At 43.6% G+C, this 15,025-nt stretch overlaps 1 protein-coding gene across 1 annotated transcript in view; it reads right to left on the bottom strand.

Annotated features, from left to right (window-relative positions):
* Nucleotides 1-14,598, bottom strand: part of LOC122159643 (translation initiation factor IF-2-like) — a 39,880-nt gene extending 25,282 nt beyond the window's left edge. The window contains exon 1 of the mRNA XM_042817429.1: nucleotides 14,416-14,598. Within this exon, the coding sequence (XP_042673363.1) occupies nucleotides 14,416-14,598 (183 nt within the window). The remainder of the gene's footprint in view (nucleotides 1-14,415) is intronic.
* Nucleotides 14,599-15,025: the final 427 nt, after the last annotated feature.

The following is a 15,025-nucleotide window of genomic DNA, read 5'->3' as shown; positions in this document are numbered from 1 at the left end:
TAAATGCTTTTACCTTAGTTCTAATTACTCCTTTACATTCCTTTCAGGTAAAACCATAGCCCACATGTGTAAGTAATTTCAAATTCTTTCTCTTGAATCTGAACTGTAGGGTTTTGTCCAGGTGTTGGAGCAAAGCTTCTGAAAGGAACTTCCTGCACCACAGAATGGGAAAACAGAGATGCACACCAACCATGCTGAAAATGGAGAGTCGGGGCAAATGTCAGTGCAGGGCTGCAGGGCAAGCAGCTGCTTCAGCAGGGCTAGCCTGTCCTCCCTGCTAACAAACATGCTGGGAGCCCAGTGCCGCCTCAGTGGGTCTGGAGTACCCCAGTGGGGAGGTGTACTGGCACCAATACTATCTCCTCCCATTTCCCTATTCTGGGAGTTTAAGTTTAGACAGATTCTGTACTGTGACCAAATGTAAAACGCTGATGGGAAATTTGTCTCTATTAACAATGTTGAACGTGTAATGATAACAAAGGATTAATACAGCTTTGCTAACCAGCACAAGTTAAAATGAAATTATTAAGGAAAAGAAGTTTTATTACTATAAATATAACTTCTTTGCAGGAAAACATCATAAACTAACATGTATTCAGAAAATGCAGATTTGTATTTTAAGACTTTTTTTTTAGCCTCTTCAGAGTGAATAATATAGAATCTGTTTATTATGTTTACTCTGGTTCTGGAATCTGCTACTGCAGTAGTGCTTAAAAGGCTCAATGAAAAACAGTCGTTCCATATGCTTAGCAATAATAATAAACTTTTCTTAATTCTGGATAAAACTTAAAATGTGGGAAAAGCTCAGTTTTATATTCTATTTTTCTTCTTTGTGAGACAAACATGAGTTTCATGGGTCTCATTTTTCCCTGCCTTATAAACTTATCAATGCAGTGAGGTTTACAGGGATCTGTTTAGTTTATACCTACTTTGAATGATGACTTGATGACAGAACATAAGCCCTATCAGCACAAAAAAATGTTGGAAACTAAGGAACTATTTAATATAGCAGAGACAAAAATAACAGAAGAAAAGCTAAGAGTTAACTTGTTAGCAATGATCTCTATTTTAATAACATCTACAGGAAAGATCATAGCAGAGTATTTAGCGAAAATAGTTTGTTTTGCATTACTTTTTGTCTTCAGAACAGGCACGTGGATGCCAAGGTATTTTGTATGTTTATTTTAATGTGAAGCACTGCAATGAAGTGCCACTCATCCCAAGACTGGTGGTGTCAGGAGCACACCAGCATTTTTGTGACGCAGTTGCTGTAGCTCCCTTGGTGCAGTTCATGGTGCACTTCTAGGAAGCCTGAGTACTCTTTTCTCAGTTCAGGTGCTGAGACATTTCTAATGTAGTGCATTCGTACTAGGATCCCTGTGCATGCAATTGTAGAAGTTTCTGAAAAGAAGTTTAAGCTGTAGAAACCTATTGCAGTGACAACACTTAATGACTAAGCTTGTCTGCCACATCACTAACAAGAAACACAGAGTTTTCGGTACAGCTTCTGCTGTTACTGAGGACCACGTTTTACAACAGGAATCATTAAAAATAAACAGAGAAATTCTTATTTCCAAAGCCTGTCTTCTTGGCCTTACTCCTAATGACTTTTGACATAACTCAGCACACTTCCTTCATTCCCGTCGTGCTGGAGGCATGCTCTCCAGTATTCCCATTGCATTGGTCCACCAGCAATTTGATGTTACCGTAGGCTTTACTTATCAGCATTTTGTTGCCTCCAAGCCTGATTCAGCCTGAGTGACACAAGGCTGATTTTTAGAGTGTGCACGGTCTATGTGAGCAGCTGAAAGCAGGAGGGTAGACATTTTAAAGAGCATGCTCATAACTTGGCATGAAGTAAGGATCGATGGTGAGAATTAGGCTAAGTTAATGGGAAGGCCACCTCTTGGCTCCAGGGTACACAAAGAACTAGAAAGTGTGGGCCTGGAGGCATTTTCCTGGCATATTGATGTTCTGGCAAAGAGAATGTACACTTTGAACATGGGATGAAGTAACTAGGATTTGTTTTGCTTTCCTTTTTTTTTTATTTCATTTGACTTGCCTACACATGTCTGAGCCTCAAATCCCATGCCAAGCTTTAATCCTTTTTCCTCCCAAGCCCTTGGATGTGGAAAACAAAGTTGTGGTAAATCATATCGTTAGGCTTTAATAGCCAATGAACACTGAGTAACATTTTTTTCTCTCAAGGGAGTTATTTAATGTTTAATGAAAATACCAATTTGCATAATTCACTTGCAGTCAAAAGGTCACCATCAGTCTGTCACTGGGATAATAGGGTAATTACTTAAGATAACTATCTCCCAGCCATAAAATAATGTTAATTTGTTGAAAAAGCACAATTTAAAATTATTGTATTTTAATTATTAGATCATTTTTATTCTGTTTTTAAGAATGTCAGAACTTCTTCAGCACAGCTCTTAAAGCTGTGTATCAGTTTCTCAAATGCAGTGGATATGGAGACCAGGCAGACCAGACTTCTGTACTAGCTGCTGAAGACCTTTGCTTTGCTCCATTTTTGTTCCATCCACCTTATTCAGCCTTCTGTATTTGACAGTCAACATCTGCAAACCTAGATAAGTGACAACAACAGCCCTAGATATGAGAAACTGGATGGAATCAGAGCAACAGGATGGCGTACAGAAGGTTTGCTTGGGCACAGACATGGCCATCCCACTCCATGTCTGCTGTTCTCACCCTGCACTGTGGTCAGGAGGACCCTGATTCGAGCAGATTACTCCGTCACACTCCCATCAGCAGAGCCACCATACCTTGTTGGGTCCCAAATAAAATGCTATCCAATTAAAAGCCCACTTCTTTTTAAGTTGTGGTGCAAGAGGGAACAGAGAGCAGCTTTTAGTAAAGCATATCTAAGCCAACAGATGCAAAACTGCTGAGCCATTGCACGCCAAGCACAGCCAAGGATGTAGACATCAGTGTCCTTAGAGGAGGAAGCAGCTTATGGAAACATCTGTTGTAGCTGTGTGTGAACAGCAGCTATCTATTCCCTTGCAGACGCACACTGTGCACTGCTCAGGGCCACCACCACACCCAAATGGTCTGCTGAGGTGATCCCAAACTGGCACCTAGCTGCCAGCTGTGCTGGAGGACTATTTATTCCCAAAGGAATACGTGTCAGAGCTGGCCTGTAATAGGGACTTCCTAAATTGCTACTACGTGCAATGCAGCCACACTCATACATGAGTATTTGTGGCACAGGAGTGAATGGCATTGCTTTGTACTTCCAAGCACGTCCTCTTCCTCCAAGGAGCCTTCTCCCAGGGCCATCACAGTGCCTGGAAGGTGACAGACTGAAATAAATTCCTTTCCCTTCATTGTAAAGCCAGTATGAGATTTCCCTCTTGATCCACCAAGAGTTGTTCTTAACATAAGTGGCCTTGTGAAATGCTGTTTGCAAAAGGACAGACCTACTTTTTCAACTCAGCACAACAGGCCAAAACCACACTATGTCTCACTTAATGATTGCTCCTGCACAAAGCTTTCAAATAGTAGCACTATTTTAAACCTGAGCAAGCTAAACGTTTCATTTAGCATTCACTTAACTCTACTGTAGCTCATTATAACCTCTGCTGCATTGGACAAGGAGAGGAGGGCAATGTGATTGGGATTAGGGTGGGGCAGGCAGGGTTTTTTTCAATTGCAGTCTGAGGAGCAAGAATGTAAATGTTTGATTTCTGCAAAATCCACAAAACGTCCTTTTCCATCTCCTCACACGTGGGGACCCAGCACAACAGTATAAGCATCAGTGCTGGATTTATATGGCTTTGTGGTCAGACAATCCTCTGCTCTGCAAGCCTCCCACCATCCACCATCATGATGAGCCAATGCTTGATCTCTCTGGTTGTAGTTTCTACTTCCTGACAGTCTGCAGAAGCTAGCTTGGTTGGGAGCAGTGACTGGTCACTTCAGTTACGAATTTAAGTCGCATGTGATTTCCAAATGTGGAATTCTTATTAAATTGGAGAATTGGAGCACAATAAAAAATGGCTTTACAGGACGAGACTGGCAGTGAGAAGTCCAACAAAGAAAAGGAAGTTCCTCATAGGAATGGTATTCTTGATGCAGAGGTATATAAATACACATAGGTGGCTTTTCTGGTATCCTACCTGACAGCAGCCAATAGCAGATGTAGGGATGAGTTTCCCAACACCAGCAAACAGTGATGCTTCTCATACAAAATCCCAGCCTTAAGCAGTCTGACACTTAGGCCTCCTTAAGCCAGGAGCATCATTGTCTTTAAAATAATTAATGTAACTCAAAATCTAAAAATAATCCTGGAGTCATGTGTTCCTTATACTTCAGAATTTTAATCATTGCAGCTACTCCACACCATGTCAGTTTGGGGGAGGGGGGAAGAGAGCTATTCCCAAGCTTCTCTAGAGCAAAATACTTAATAAATGCAATGTCTCACTTCTTAAATCGTGTGCCTAAATGCTGTTGTTTCAGGAGGTGCTGAAGGACAAGAAGCACAGGGTTGCCCTGGTAGCTCCACTCCACAGGACTGTGGTGTGATGGGCTGCAGGCACTCTGCCAGTGTGCTGCACAAGCTTAGAACCTGAAAACAACCAGTGGTGGAAATCTGAAAGCTGATTCTTCTCCAAAAACGAGAGTGTTGGCGGAAGTCCCAGGAAGGCAGCACATGAGAATGGAATTCAGCATAAACACCACAAGTGCTGGTGACAAGCAATGCAAAGCAGGGAAACTGTCTTCATTAGAGTTACAATTTTTGCATTTTCCACCCAAAACAGGAAAAGACACAGAGGCATGGCTGCACTTCAGATAGCACTTCAGATAACTTCTTAATATAATGTGAGCATATATAAAACCCCACTGATCTTACTCTGCTGTTTGAGTGGGTTTCTGGCAGCCCCTAAATCTACAAGAATATCCAATTGTGATCTAAAGTACTCCAATTATATAAAATGCCAGTATTTGGTTTACATTTACAACCATTTTACATTCATTTTCTTTGGGAGTGGATGAAGGAAATGAGGTTAAGCTGAGACCCAGACTTGGGCAAGTATTTTTTCTTTAAGAATACGAAAAGGAAAAGACTGAGATTCCTTCATTCCAGCAGCCTTGATGATCCCCCAGTGCTGACTCCCCAGCTTGCCATGCATCATCACCTTGTTGTGAGACAAATACTGCTGAACACCTGGATCACAGGCACAGCCCAAGACCCAATGCTTCCGACTGCAGGGAAACGCTGCCCTCAGAGGATGGCAGGTATCTAACATGAAAGCCTAGGCATGTGCTTGACAGAAGAGAAGAGCAGCCTGCAATGAGTTCCAGGGGAAGCAGAAGCCAGCAGCATCTCCCCTGCTGCATCCACACTCTATTAATTTTATGACCTGATGCCATAATCGGCCTGGAAATAAATTACACTGGCTCCTCCTGGTGGCTGACTTCATCAAGCTCATCACACAGGATGTGGTAATCAGCAATTAGCACTCGGGTTGTTTGAGGAGCCATGTGTTTCATTTGTATTGCCGTGTAGCTTGAAGCCTTCAACCAAAACCATGTGGCTTTGCTGTTGTATCTGGCAGACGTGCCACCACATTCGACTGTTGTTCTTGGTAGTCATTGTCTGATGGTAGCAGCGGCCATTAGTGGCAGTGGTGCAGCTGGCCATGGGCTGTAGCTGGCCACAGGGTCAGCAGTGTGAGCTCTGAATGCTTCAGAAGGAAAACGGGAATAATGCAGCTGAAAAACTTGTTGATGGAGGAGGTAACACAGTCAAATATTAAAAGAAAGCAGCTGGACTACATCTGGATCCAATCCATGTCCCCTAAATAAATCCACTCGGGACTCATTTCTGTATGGAACCGCTCCACTTTGTGGCACTGAGGAGATGGGTGCTGCCCCATTGGGGGGGAGCTGTGGGAATGGCAGAGGACACTCAGCATTTCATGTCAAAATGTGAATAAATATTCTGCAGGAAGGCAGGCCTGGTGACTGAGCGCGCTGGCAGGCTGGCCTGGGGATTTGCCTGCTTCTGAGGAACTGCCGTTGTAATTACTGTCACCATTGCTTGCATCAAGGATTACAAACACATGAATTTGGAGCCTCGTCACTTTTAGTCGATGCTTTAAAGTTGGCTGTCTTATATACACCCGGTGGTTTCCTTGACCTATTTTTGGACAAAAGTTATTTTTATATCTAGACTTTTCAATTAACAATAATAATGAAAGTGTGCTGATGAGGGTGAGGAGAAAGGTATCTCTGCACCCTCACCCAAACTGTGTGCCACAACAGGGAGAGGGCATCGGTTGTAAGGCTGCTCAGTGTTACAGAAAGCCATCTTGCAGAGTATTCTTATTGGTGTTTCAGAACGCAGAACAGGTACAGAGCTTACCTTAAGGCTGTGCTTCTCAGATGTTCAGTGAGGAATGTCTGGAAGAAAGGAGGAAATTCATAGAGGGTAAAATATGTTACAGGTGTGAGATGTTAAAACTCTAGCATCTCCTTCTCCATTTGTCTCCTGACAACTGAAGTGTTTAGTCACAGAACCTTATTTAAAGTATGTCTGATTGTTATTGTGAGATTGTACAACAGCCCAATGGAACATCTGTATTTGTTCCAGGAACAGGCTAAAATGCTAAGTTATTGAGTTTATGGATCTGTGTTCCCCATTACCTCAGCTCCAACGTGGGTGCTGTGGAAGCAACCTGTATGGATAGCTCATATGTAACATTTGTGCTGCAGACCCAACCCTCTCTGTTAAGCCTTGATGAGCATCCATCCTCAGTGAGCATCCATCCTTGACACTCAGTACTGTGCCATATCCGGCCAAGCAGAACTGAGGATTACCAGGTCATCAGGTGGAAAGACAGCTAATAAAAAAAAAAAGGATGGACCCCTTAACCTTTCCACAAGAATGAGAAAAACAAACAAAAAAAAGACAACACCATAAAATGCAGAGAAAAGAGAGGAAAAAACTATATAGATATGATCACAGACCTAGGCCAGAGACACGGGAGAGCTTACTTGCTAATCTTGAGAGGAACAACAGAATTCACTCGATTTGGAGATTAGATGAGTGATGAAACATACCCCCAAGTGTGTAAAAGAAGGTTTGAAATAATTTACATATATATTTTAATGGGAGAAATGTCATTTAAACATGGAAATATGAGCAGTGGTAGAGGCAGCATGTACATAGCCAGTGGAAAACCCCCAGAAGTTGGTTGCATCTGTAAAATCCTTCCATGGCTCAGTGGGCTGCCACACTCTTCCACTGCACTACCTGTATGTGAACCATGGGAGAGGGAAGCCTGGGTTGGACTGGGGCTCTGTCCAGCCCATGCCCTGCCTCTGCCTCCTTCCATCTGACAGCAGATCTCAAGAAAAGAATGTGAGAACAAGACCATGTGTAGTTTTGCATCCCTGACTTGTACATATTCTGGACCAGCCTCTCCCATTCTGAGGCTCAGGGACTTTCTCAAGCAGAGGTAATGTCTTTATGGTGAATACCTGCTCCTGGCCACGCTGCTGGTTCTTTTCTCAAAGCTATTCACTAGATGCCATGATACTGGTGCCCTCTGAGGTACCCCCTTGAATCTGCTTTCCTACTCAGGTGGCATGTGCTATATTTTCACTTCATCTGGGCTATAAAGTCAATATGGCATTTTTATAAAATGCAGCCTTGATAAATTGAGAGGATTGCAGCTATAGGAGTGAAGACTTTAAAGGTGACAGCAACATTTTTCTTTAGGTCTTACACTGTTTGTTCCTGCAGTGCACATTGCAGTGATACCATGCAGCATTTTCTGAATAGCTCTGTTCTGCAAAAAATATCTTTTTCCAAAATGTAACTGTGTGTAGCTCCCTTCTTCTCCATATTTAAAGCAAATTGTCTATTTTCTTCTAATTGTTATTCAGAGACAGAGAAAATATTGATAGATAGCGACAGAATTTAATTTATTTCTCTGTTGAAGACTGATTTTTCTTGGGCTTTGTCAGTACTGGCTGCCTTCCCAGAAACATCACTTAATTTATCATTGCTGGGTGCCAAACTGAGTCAAGTGTTAAATACAAAGCTCCTCAGAGTGTGGGGACTTTCCAGCGTGATGGAGTTCCTGCTCCTCAGTGCCATGTAGTGAGAATGGCTGGGAGGAGCTGAGGCCAAGGGTTAGCAGTGTCAACAGTGTGAGATCCATGGTAGAGAGGGGTATCCCTTCCTGCCAAGGGCTAATGACCCTCACTGCTATCTTTTGGTTCGTACTGACATTCATTTCCAAGACGCCATTATATCTAAGCAGTGAGTGAAAGGAATGGGCATGTGAACTAAGACTTGCCCATAGGTAATATTTTGCAGGCCACAAGCACTTGGAGCCACCATAGGAGTCATAGAATCATAGAATGGCCTGGGTTTCAACCCCCCTGCCACAGATAGTGTCGCCAACCAGCAGACCAGGCTGCCCAGAGCCACATCCAGCTTGGCCTTGAATGCCTCCAGGGATGGGGCATCCACAACCTCCTTGGGCAACCTGTTCCAGTGCGGCACCACCCTCTGTGTGAAAAACTTCCTCCTAAATCCAGGGCTGAAGGACAGAAGTCTCACTTCCTATCTGTTGGCAGAGGAAAGCTTACAGCCTTGCTTCTTCAGTGCCCTTCTGCCAACACTCATGAGTGTTAGCAGCTCCTTCCTGACCCCATCTCTGCTAAAGCACAGGGCAAATCAACCAGCGAGGCACTGTGAGATGACATTGCTTGGGGCATACAGGGATGCCATCCAGCGACATGACATGTGCCGCAGTTCTCAGCATGAGTTACCAGGGCTGTACGTGCCTGCAGCGCAGCTGGGATGTGCCCTTACAGAGCAGCACAGCTTCAGGGCCTACCCTTGGTAACATTCCACAAGAGATATCAGGAGGCGAGGCAAAATGGACTGTATTTCATATTAAACTGGAATAGTTAAATACTCTGTTGTCTTAATTAGACAGGATGTAGAGAGAAAACTTTTCAGCACACTGCCAGAATGCATGGAGCCGAATTCAGGGTGTCCACCATGGGTGAGGAATGGGCTGCTGGCAGTTGGGCATACATGTGCACTGCAGATTTAGAACATGAAGTTAGCATGGCACTTTTCTGAGCATCCTGGCTGGTGCTGTGAGGCACAGCAGGACTTGCTGATGAGTCCTGCACCCTGTACCCTTTCTTTGTTTGAACATTTTCCATCAGAAGAACAGACAATCTTTATTTGCTACACAAATTGCTTCAAGCTGCCAGGCTGGATGGGCTTTCTGCTGGTGGAAAAGTATCTGGAGAAGTGACACTGTGCAAGTCTGCACCCCTTTCATTCCATCCACAGCTCAGGCCTGGTGTGCAGAGGTCTGGTTTGCTGGCAGGACAGCAGTACGGAGTCCTTGGGACAATTAGGACTCTCCTAGCATTAGGCTTGCTTTCAATCTCTCAATTTGGATTTTGATAGCATTCCATTTTAAAGAAAACTAATTCCTACATTAGCCTCAGCACTGCCATGAGAGCCACAGACCTGCCAGCCCTCCAAGTGGGCAGAGCTGATACAAATTGGGAACAGTGGCAGTTCTGTGCCCTCAAGAGGTGAGCACAGTGTGGATTGCAGCCAGCCCTTGGCACCACAGGCTGAATTTCAGCACAACAAAGGCACTGCAGACACACAAGGTTGTAAAAGGCAGGAAATATTCTTTATTGCTTTGTCCAACAGCTTCCTTAAGGATAAAAAAGAAGAAAAAGAAGAGCTACTGTAAACGTGCTGCTTACACTAAGCATAGCACCATTCCTGGAGGTCCTGTACATGTTGTGGCCCAGACCTGCCCTGTGTTCTCCCACGCATCCACATTCATTAGTGCCAGTCTGGAAGTACTTTCATCAGTACTGACAATGAGTACTAATTTGGTAGGACTAATTTGGTACTAATCATGAGCTCAGTGGGTTTCAGCTGCACGAATGGGAGAAGTTACTACCCAGGTCTTAGGTCATACCTGCGCTTAGATCACACTGTGATGCTCCTTGCTGGTACTAAACTGGCAGAAGGTCTTCTGGAAAGCTCAGTCTGACTAAGGAGAATTCTTTCTATCTCCCATCTAGCTAATTTCATAATGCATGGGGTAAGATTTCAGCTGTTTAGGCAGCAAATAAACTTACTGCATAAAAAATACCTCCACAAAATACGTAAGCCCTAGAGAGCATCTTTAGATGGGCTTAGAACTGTACAACACATCTCACTGCTTGAGAAGTGATGTGAAATACACTATGTACAAGAAAACTGGAGTAAAGGAATTGTAATGCACTGTAACACTATAGCTATCTTTTTAAAAAAATGATCTTGGGCATCATCTGTAATATCCCGAAACTTAGCCTTCAACAATTACCATTGAGAAGGACAATAATTCACTACATGCATCAGAGCATAACAAGTTCGCAAGAAAAAATTCATTTAGGAAAACTCCTTCTATAAAAAATGACTGCAGGAATTCACACATATGCCCTTGAGATGTGTCAGGAAATTTAATGCAGAATTTAGTGCTCTGAGACAGCTTCCTCAGATACAGCAGAGATAAATCACAGCTTTGCTAAGCCCTGCCAGCAAACTCCTTTCCTAAAGCATGTCTTGGTCTCCAGAAAGTGAGGGAAAGAGAAGCACACAGAGCCACCTGGGTGTTTGCTGAAGGGTCAGGCCCTTAGCCAGATCTTGTGTGAGTACATGCACAGTCCATGAAGAGGATCTAGCCTTTGAATGCAGTACAATCAGGATTCCACCTTGTAGCTCTATGAGTTTCTTTCTGTTTACCTAAAACTTGAGAAAAGTGCTATTAGCAGTGCTGTTTTTGTGATGGCCATAGGAATAGGTCAGCTCAAGGCAGTGTCCTCCTACGACCTATTTCCTATCATGCAAAAAGCTTGTGATGAGAGTTAACCTTTAGGATTTGGAAGATGGCCGTGGTATTTCTGAACATTCACCTAGTCATCAGCATAGTTGTGGCAGACAGCTCCACTCAAACGGTCCTGGGCTGTACAGCTGATCTCATTCTATCTGCACACCCTCTAGCCCAGAAATCAGCTGTTCAGTGAAAAATCTGGTAAATACATCACGAGAGCTGATGTGTGGCTCAGTAACAACTTTGACTCACTGCACTTTGGCTGTGTTTCTTTCCTCGTTTTTGCTGAGCTGCGTTTTCACCCCATGGCTGCTGACAGAGGAGACAGACTCACACAAAGGCATTCCTATCTTTTGTTGTTTCCTCCATGCTGAGTGCCCAGCCCAGCCTCCTACACCTGGGCTCTCAGAAAAGGTACAGACTAGTACAGAGTGTCCCTCTTGTTTAAAGAGGCATCATTGGATATTAGCCCTCCACCTCCACACAGCAAATCCCAGTGGTTGAAGGGGATATGTGAGGGCAGGCTGAGTTACTATTGCTCCATTCTCTGTTCTTCAGTAGAGACAGAATCAATCTCTACCTTTTTGCTGTTGCAACATATCAAAAGACGCTGAGAAACGCTGATCTAAACCACTCAAACTGGATTTTACCGTAAGCAAACAATGGGAAATCAAACATCATCCATCCCTGTGCTGCAGGAGGCCCTTGGAGCAGAGGGCACCTGGCATCGTTTCCGTTCACTCCTTTTGATGGATCAAGTGGCATTAACAAGCACCTTAGCTTGACTGCCAGCCATAGCCATCAAGTTTCCATCTCACTCCGAGGCAGTGGAGTGGGCTCTGCATTTTGTCCACGCAGAATTTACAGCAAACAGCTGCTGGGCTCCAGTGTTGTTGACTGGAGAGCATTATGCTTGTCACTCCAGATGTTTCTAATTGCTAGTTACAAATTTGTGTTACAGAATGTTCTCTTCTTTGGGCATTGTGGGTCACTTGACAGGGCAGATGAATGGTGTCATCAGATTTCCTTTCTTCTAGATGAGGGATGTGCTGCTGCTGCCATTAGCATGCAAGTATTGGGCAAGGTCCCTTCACGTAGGCATGCTGATCTACATTTCACAATGGATAGCATCAGCACTTCTAATTGTGCTCTATTTTTGATCACATGGACAGTGAAATGTTGAGACTGAAACCTGAGAATTCACCTTGATTCGGAGCCATTTTCAGAATGTAAGTTCAGATCTCTCATGTGGAAAAAAGGGAAAAGAAAAGCTCTCATACATTGTGTTGCCTACTCTATCATGTAGTAGTTAATAATTAAAAACATACTGCAATTGCTTTTGTGAGTTTGTAACACAGAGATAAAGAATTGCTTCAAGTTGGAATTTGACATACAATAGTGGTTGCTGTATTTCAGTTATTTGTTGGTGAAGCTTTATTTCTTTTTTCAATTTTAATGATACAAAGAAATAATTAACGTCATATGTTTCCTCTGCACTTGCACGATTCTGAAGTGCCTTTACTTAAAATAAAATAAAATTTCATGCTGTTTTCTAGAGCACCTCTTCAAAACCCATCTTACATAGCATTGTTATGCATCAGAGTCCATAATCCTTCATAAACAGCACTGTGCAACCGACTGCCCTGGGAATTGCTGCTGCTGGTGTGACATATTGGATCCCTACAGACCTGGAAATGCAGTCTGATCCACCATGAACTCCAGGGGTTTTATGACCTATAATTTTATCCTCAGGTAGCTTTATTTTATTTATACCTCTGGATGTACAGAGAACACTGGAAGGCATCTAGCCCTCAATACAGCCATGAGCATCATGTGGCTCACTTCTAAGCAGCGATGAGTTGCCATGGGTAGCACCTGGGGTCCCAGCTGTGGCAGAGGCATGGCATGACCCCTGAGGACCACACAGAGGGTTCTGTTGGGTCAGCTGGGGGCCCCAGTGGGCATAGGCAGGGCCACAGCTCTGGCTCAGCAGTCCCCAGACCCATGTAGTCCCACAGCCCCAGTGTCCCTTGCACTCCCAGGCCGGCTGCACTGATACATGTGTTGGTGCCACGGTCACTGCCCTGCAGCAACGGCCGGCTCCTTCCCACTCCTGTAGCTCCAGTCCTTGGGCTAGGGCAACCAGGAATCTTTCTTGCAGTTAGTGCGGCCATGGAAGCCTCAGCTTCCAAATATCTGCCCACTCTGTGGCTGGATCTTCCAAAAAGCCTCATCTCTTGTATCCAGAGCATAGAAATCATCCTGTGGCTTATGGCAAGCCCATCCTCACTTGGCAGTAGCTGTGAGACACAAGACAGGGTGGAGGATATAACAGCTTGGCACATCGGACACTTTTACCCGCAGCCAAGCATTGCTTTTGACCTTTTCATGTTTACATACAATTTCCAGCTTCTTTAATGCAAACCAGTACTGCTTGGTCTTAAGGAGCTGCCTGTGCTTAGTCTGCTATTTCCTCATATTGCTGCCAGCACATCTTCCTGCCGAAGAAGCTGTAGGTGCAAGCATGGTTGTTGCAGATGTTGACCACAGAAACAGCTGCTTCCCAGTCAGCCAGATGTGGCTTTCTGCAGTGTATCTCTGACTGTGAAACTCATAGCACAGTGCTTAGGTGGTAAGGAAGAGTCCTGGGGTACTATGCAACTTGCATTGAATGGTATATGGTAGCTAGGAAAGGCCAAGGGGAGTTATTTTGAACAGGACATACACACCAGGAATAGGATTTTAGTTCTTTCTAGTCTACAATTTTGCTCATTTCTTGAGCAAAAAACAACTAATTTCTTTTCAGAATAAGACCGAATGAGAGCTAATGTATGTACAGTTTAGACAACCAGACAACCTGAAACCCTGCATGAGTTGGAAATGCCCCAGTATGACATTATAATGATCTGCTCAGATGTTCTGTGCCACATCATGATTTCATCTAGTACTTCCATCCTTAATCTTGCAGCTTCTTCCAGAGATAAATTATATCCCATTAAGAATTACATGTTAATGCTTTAAAATATCCAGTTGGAGAGAATCTGCAACTAGAAAATGCTGGTTATCTCTCCTTTTAGGCTGAATTTGTAGATTTCAGCTTCTCGCCCATTTCCTATTAGCTTAAAGTCTTTCACAGCCAACATAGGTGTATTTCTATACAAGTATTTGTTGTCTCTTCCCTTTACTGGAATTAAACTGCCTTGATTTCTCTTTGGAGGAAGTTGTCCAGACCTTAAATAATTATTATAGACTTTTTCTGACCCCTTTTACATTTACCAATATTCTTTTAACAAATGGAAATGAGAAGAGAGAAGCCAGTACTCCAATGATGTCCTTAGCACTGTTGCTCTCAGAGGAAATAATGTTGTTTATACCAGACACCGTGGTTTTGGTGGGGATTTTTTGGCTGCTACATCATATTGGGAGTTCATGTGCTCTTAATTAACTCATCAGGCTTTCACAATCATTTTCTAAATCATTCTTTTCCAAACACCAATCCATAGCTTTGACCTACATTTTTGTTTCCTACATGTACAACCTCGCCATGAGCTTTCTTACAGCGCCTGCTTTTCAGCTGAGCCTTATTTTCTGCGCTCACCACATCACTCGTGGGAGCTGACCTTATTAACTGTGATTCCAGCACCTTGTGGGTCACCTGCAGACTGTTATGGTTAATTGAGATGTTGAGTGACCTCATTCTGGCACATCTTGCTGCTCACGCTGGAATTTAGCTTACATCATGACAAGATGTCTCCTGGGAGTTCCGGCCTCCTGGAGCACATGAGAGGGTGCTCACAGAACGAGGGCTTCACGTGAGGCCTTGAGACTGCTCTCCATGTGCAGCATGGGTGTTTTCTCTCCTTTGGAGCTGTTTGGAAATCTGCTAATTAAAGTATTATTTGTGAATAGCACTTACTATGCAGGAATGTTGCGAAGATTTAATTAATTAGCTTTCTGAAAGTTGGGAAAATGAAAAGTGCTAGAGAAGTGTTCCTAAGTATTATCGAGTACTGCGCAACAATTCACAGCCTTTTTTTCCCCTTCTGTTTATTTGCAGTTCTTTCTTCCTATTGCTCATTTTGCACAATTCAATGAACAGTAATAGTCCAGCATATCAGTTGCCA

This window comes from Centrocercus urophasianus, unplaced genomic scaffold (genome assembly GCF_019232065.1).
Source record: "Centrocercus urophasianus isolate 14NV4802_14NV808 unplaced genomic scaffold, USGS_Curo_1.0 seq_16, whole genome shotgun sequence".
NCBI lineage: Eukaryota > Metazoa > Chordata > Aves > Galliformes > Phasianidae > Centrocercus > Centrocercus urophasianus.
Note: the sequence above shows the minus strand (reverse complement) of the source record. Positions and strands in the feature narration are given on the sequence as shown.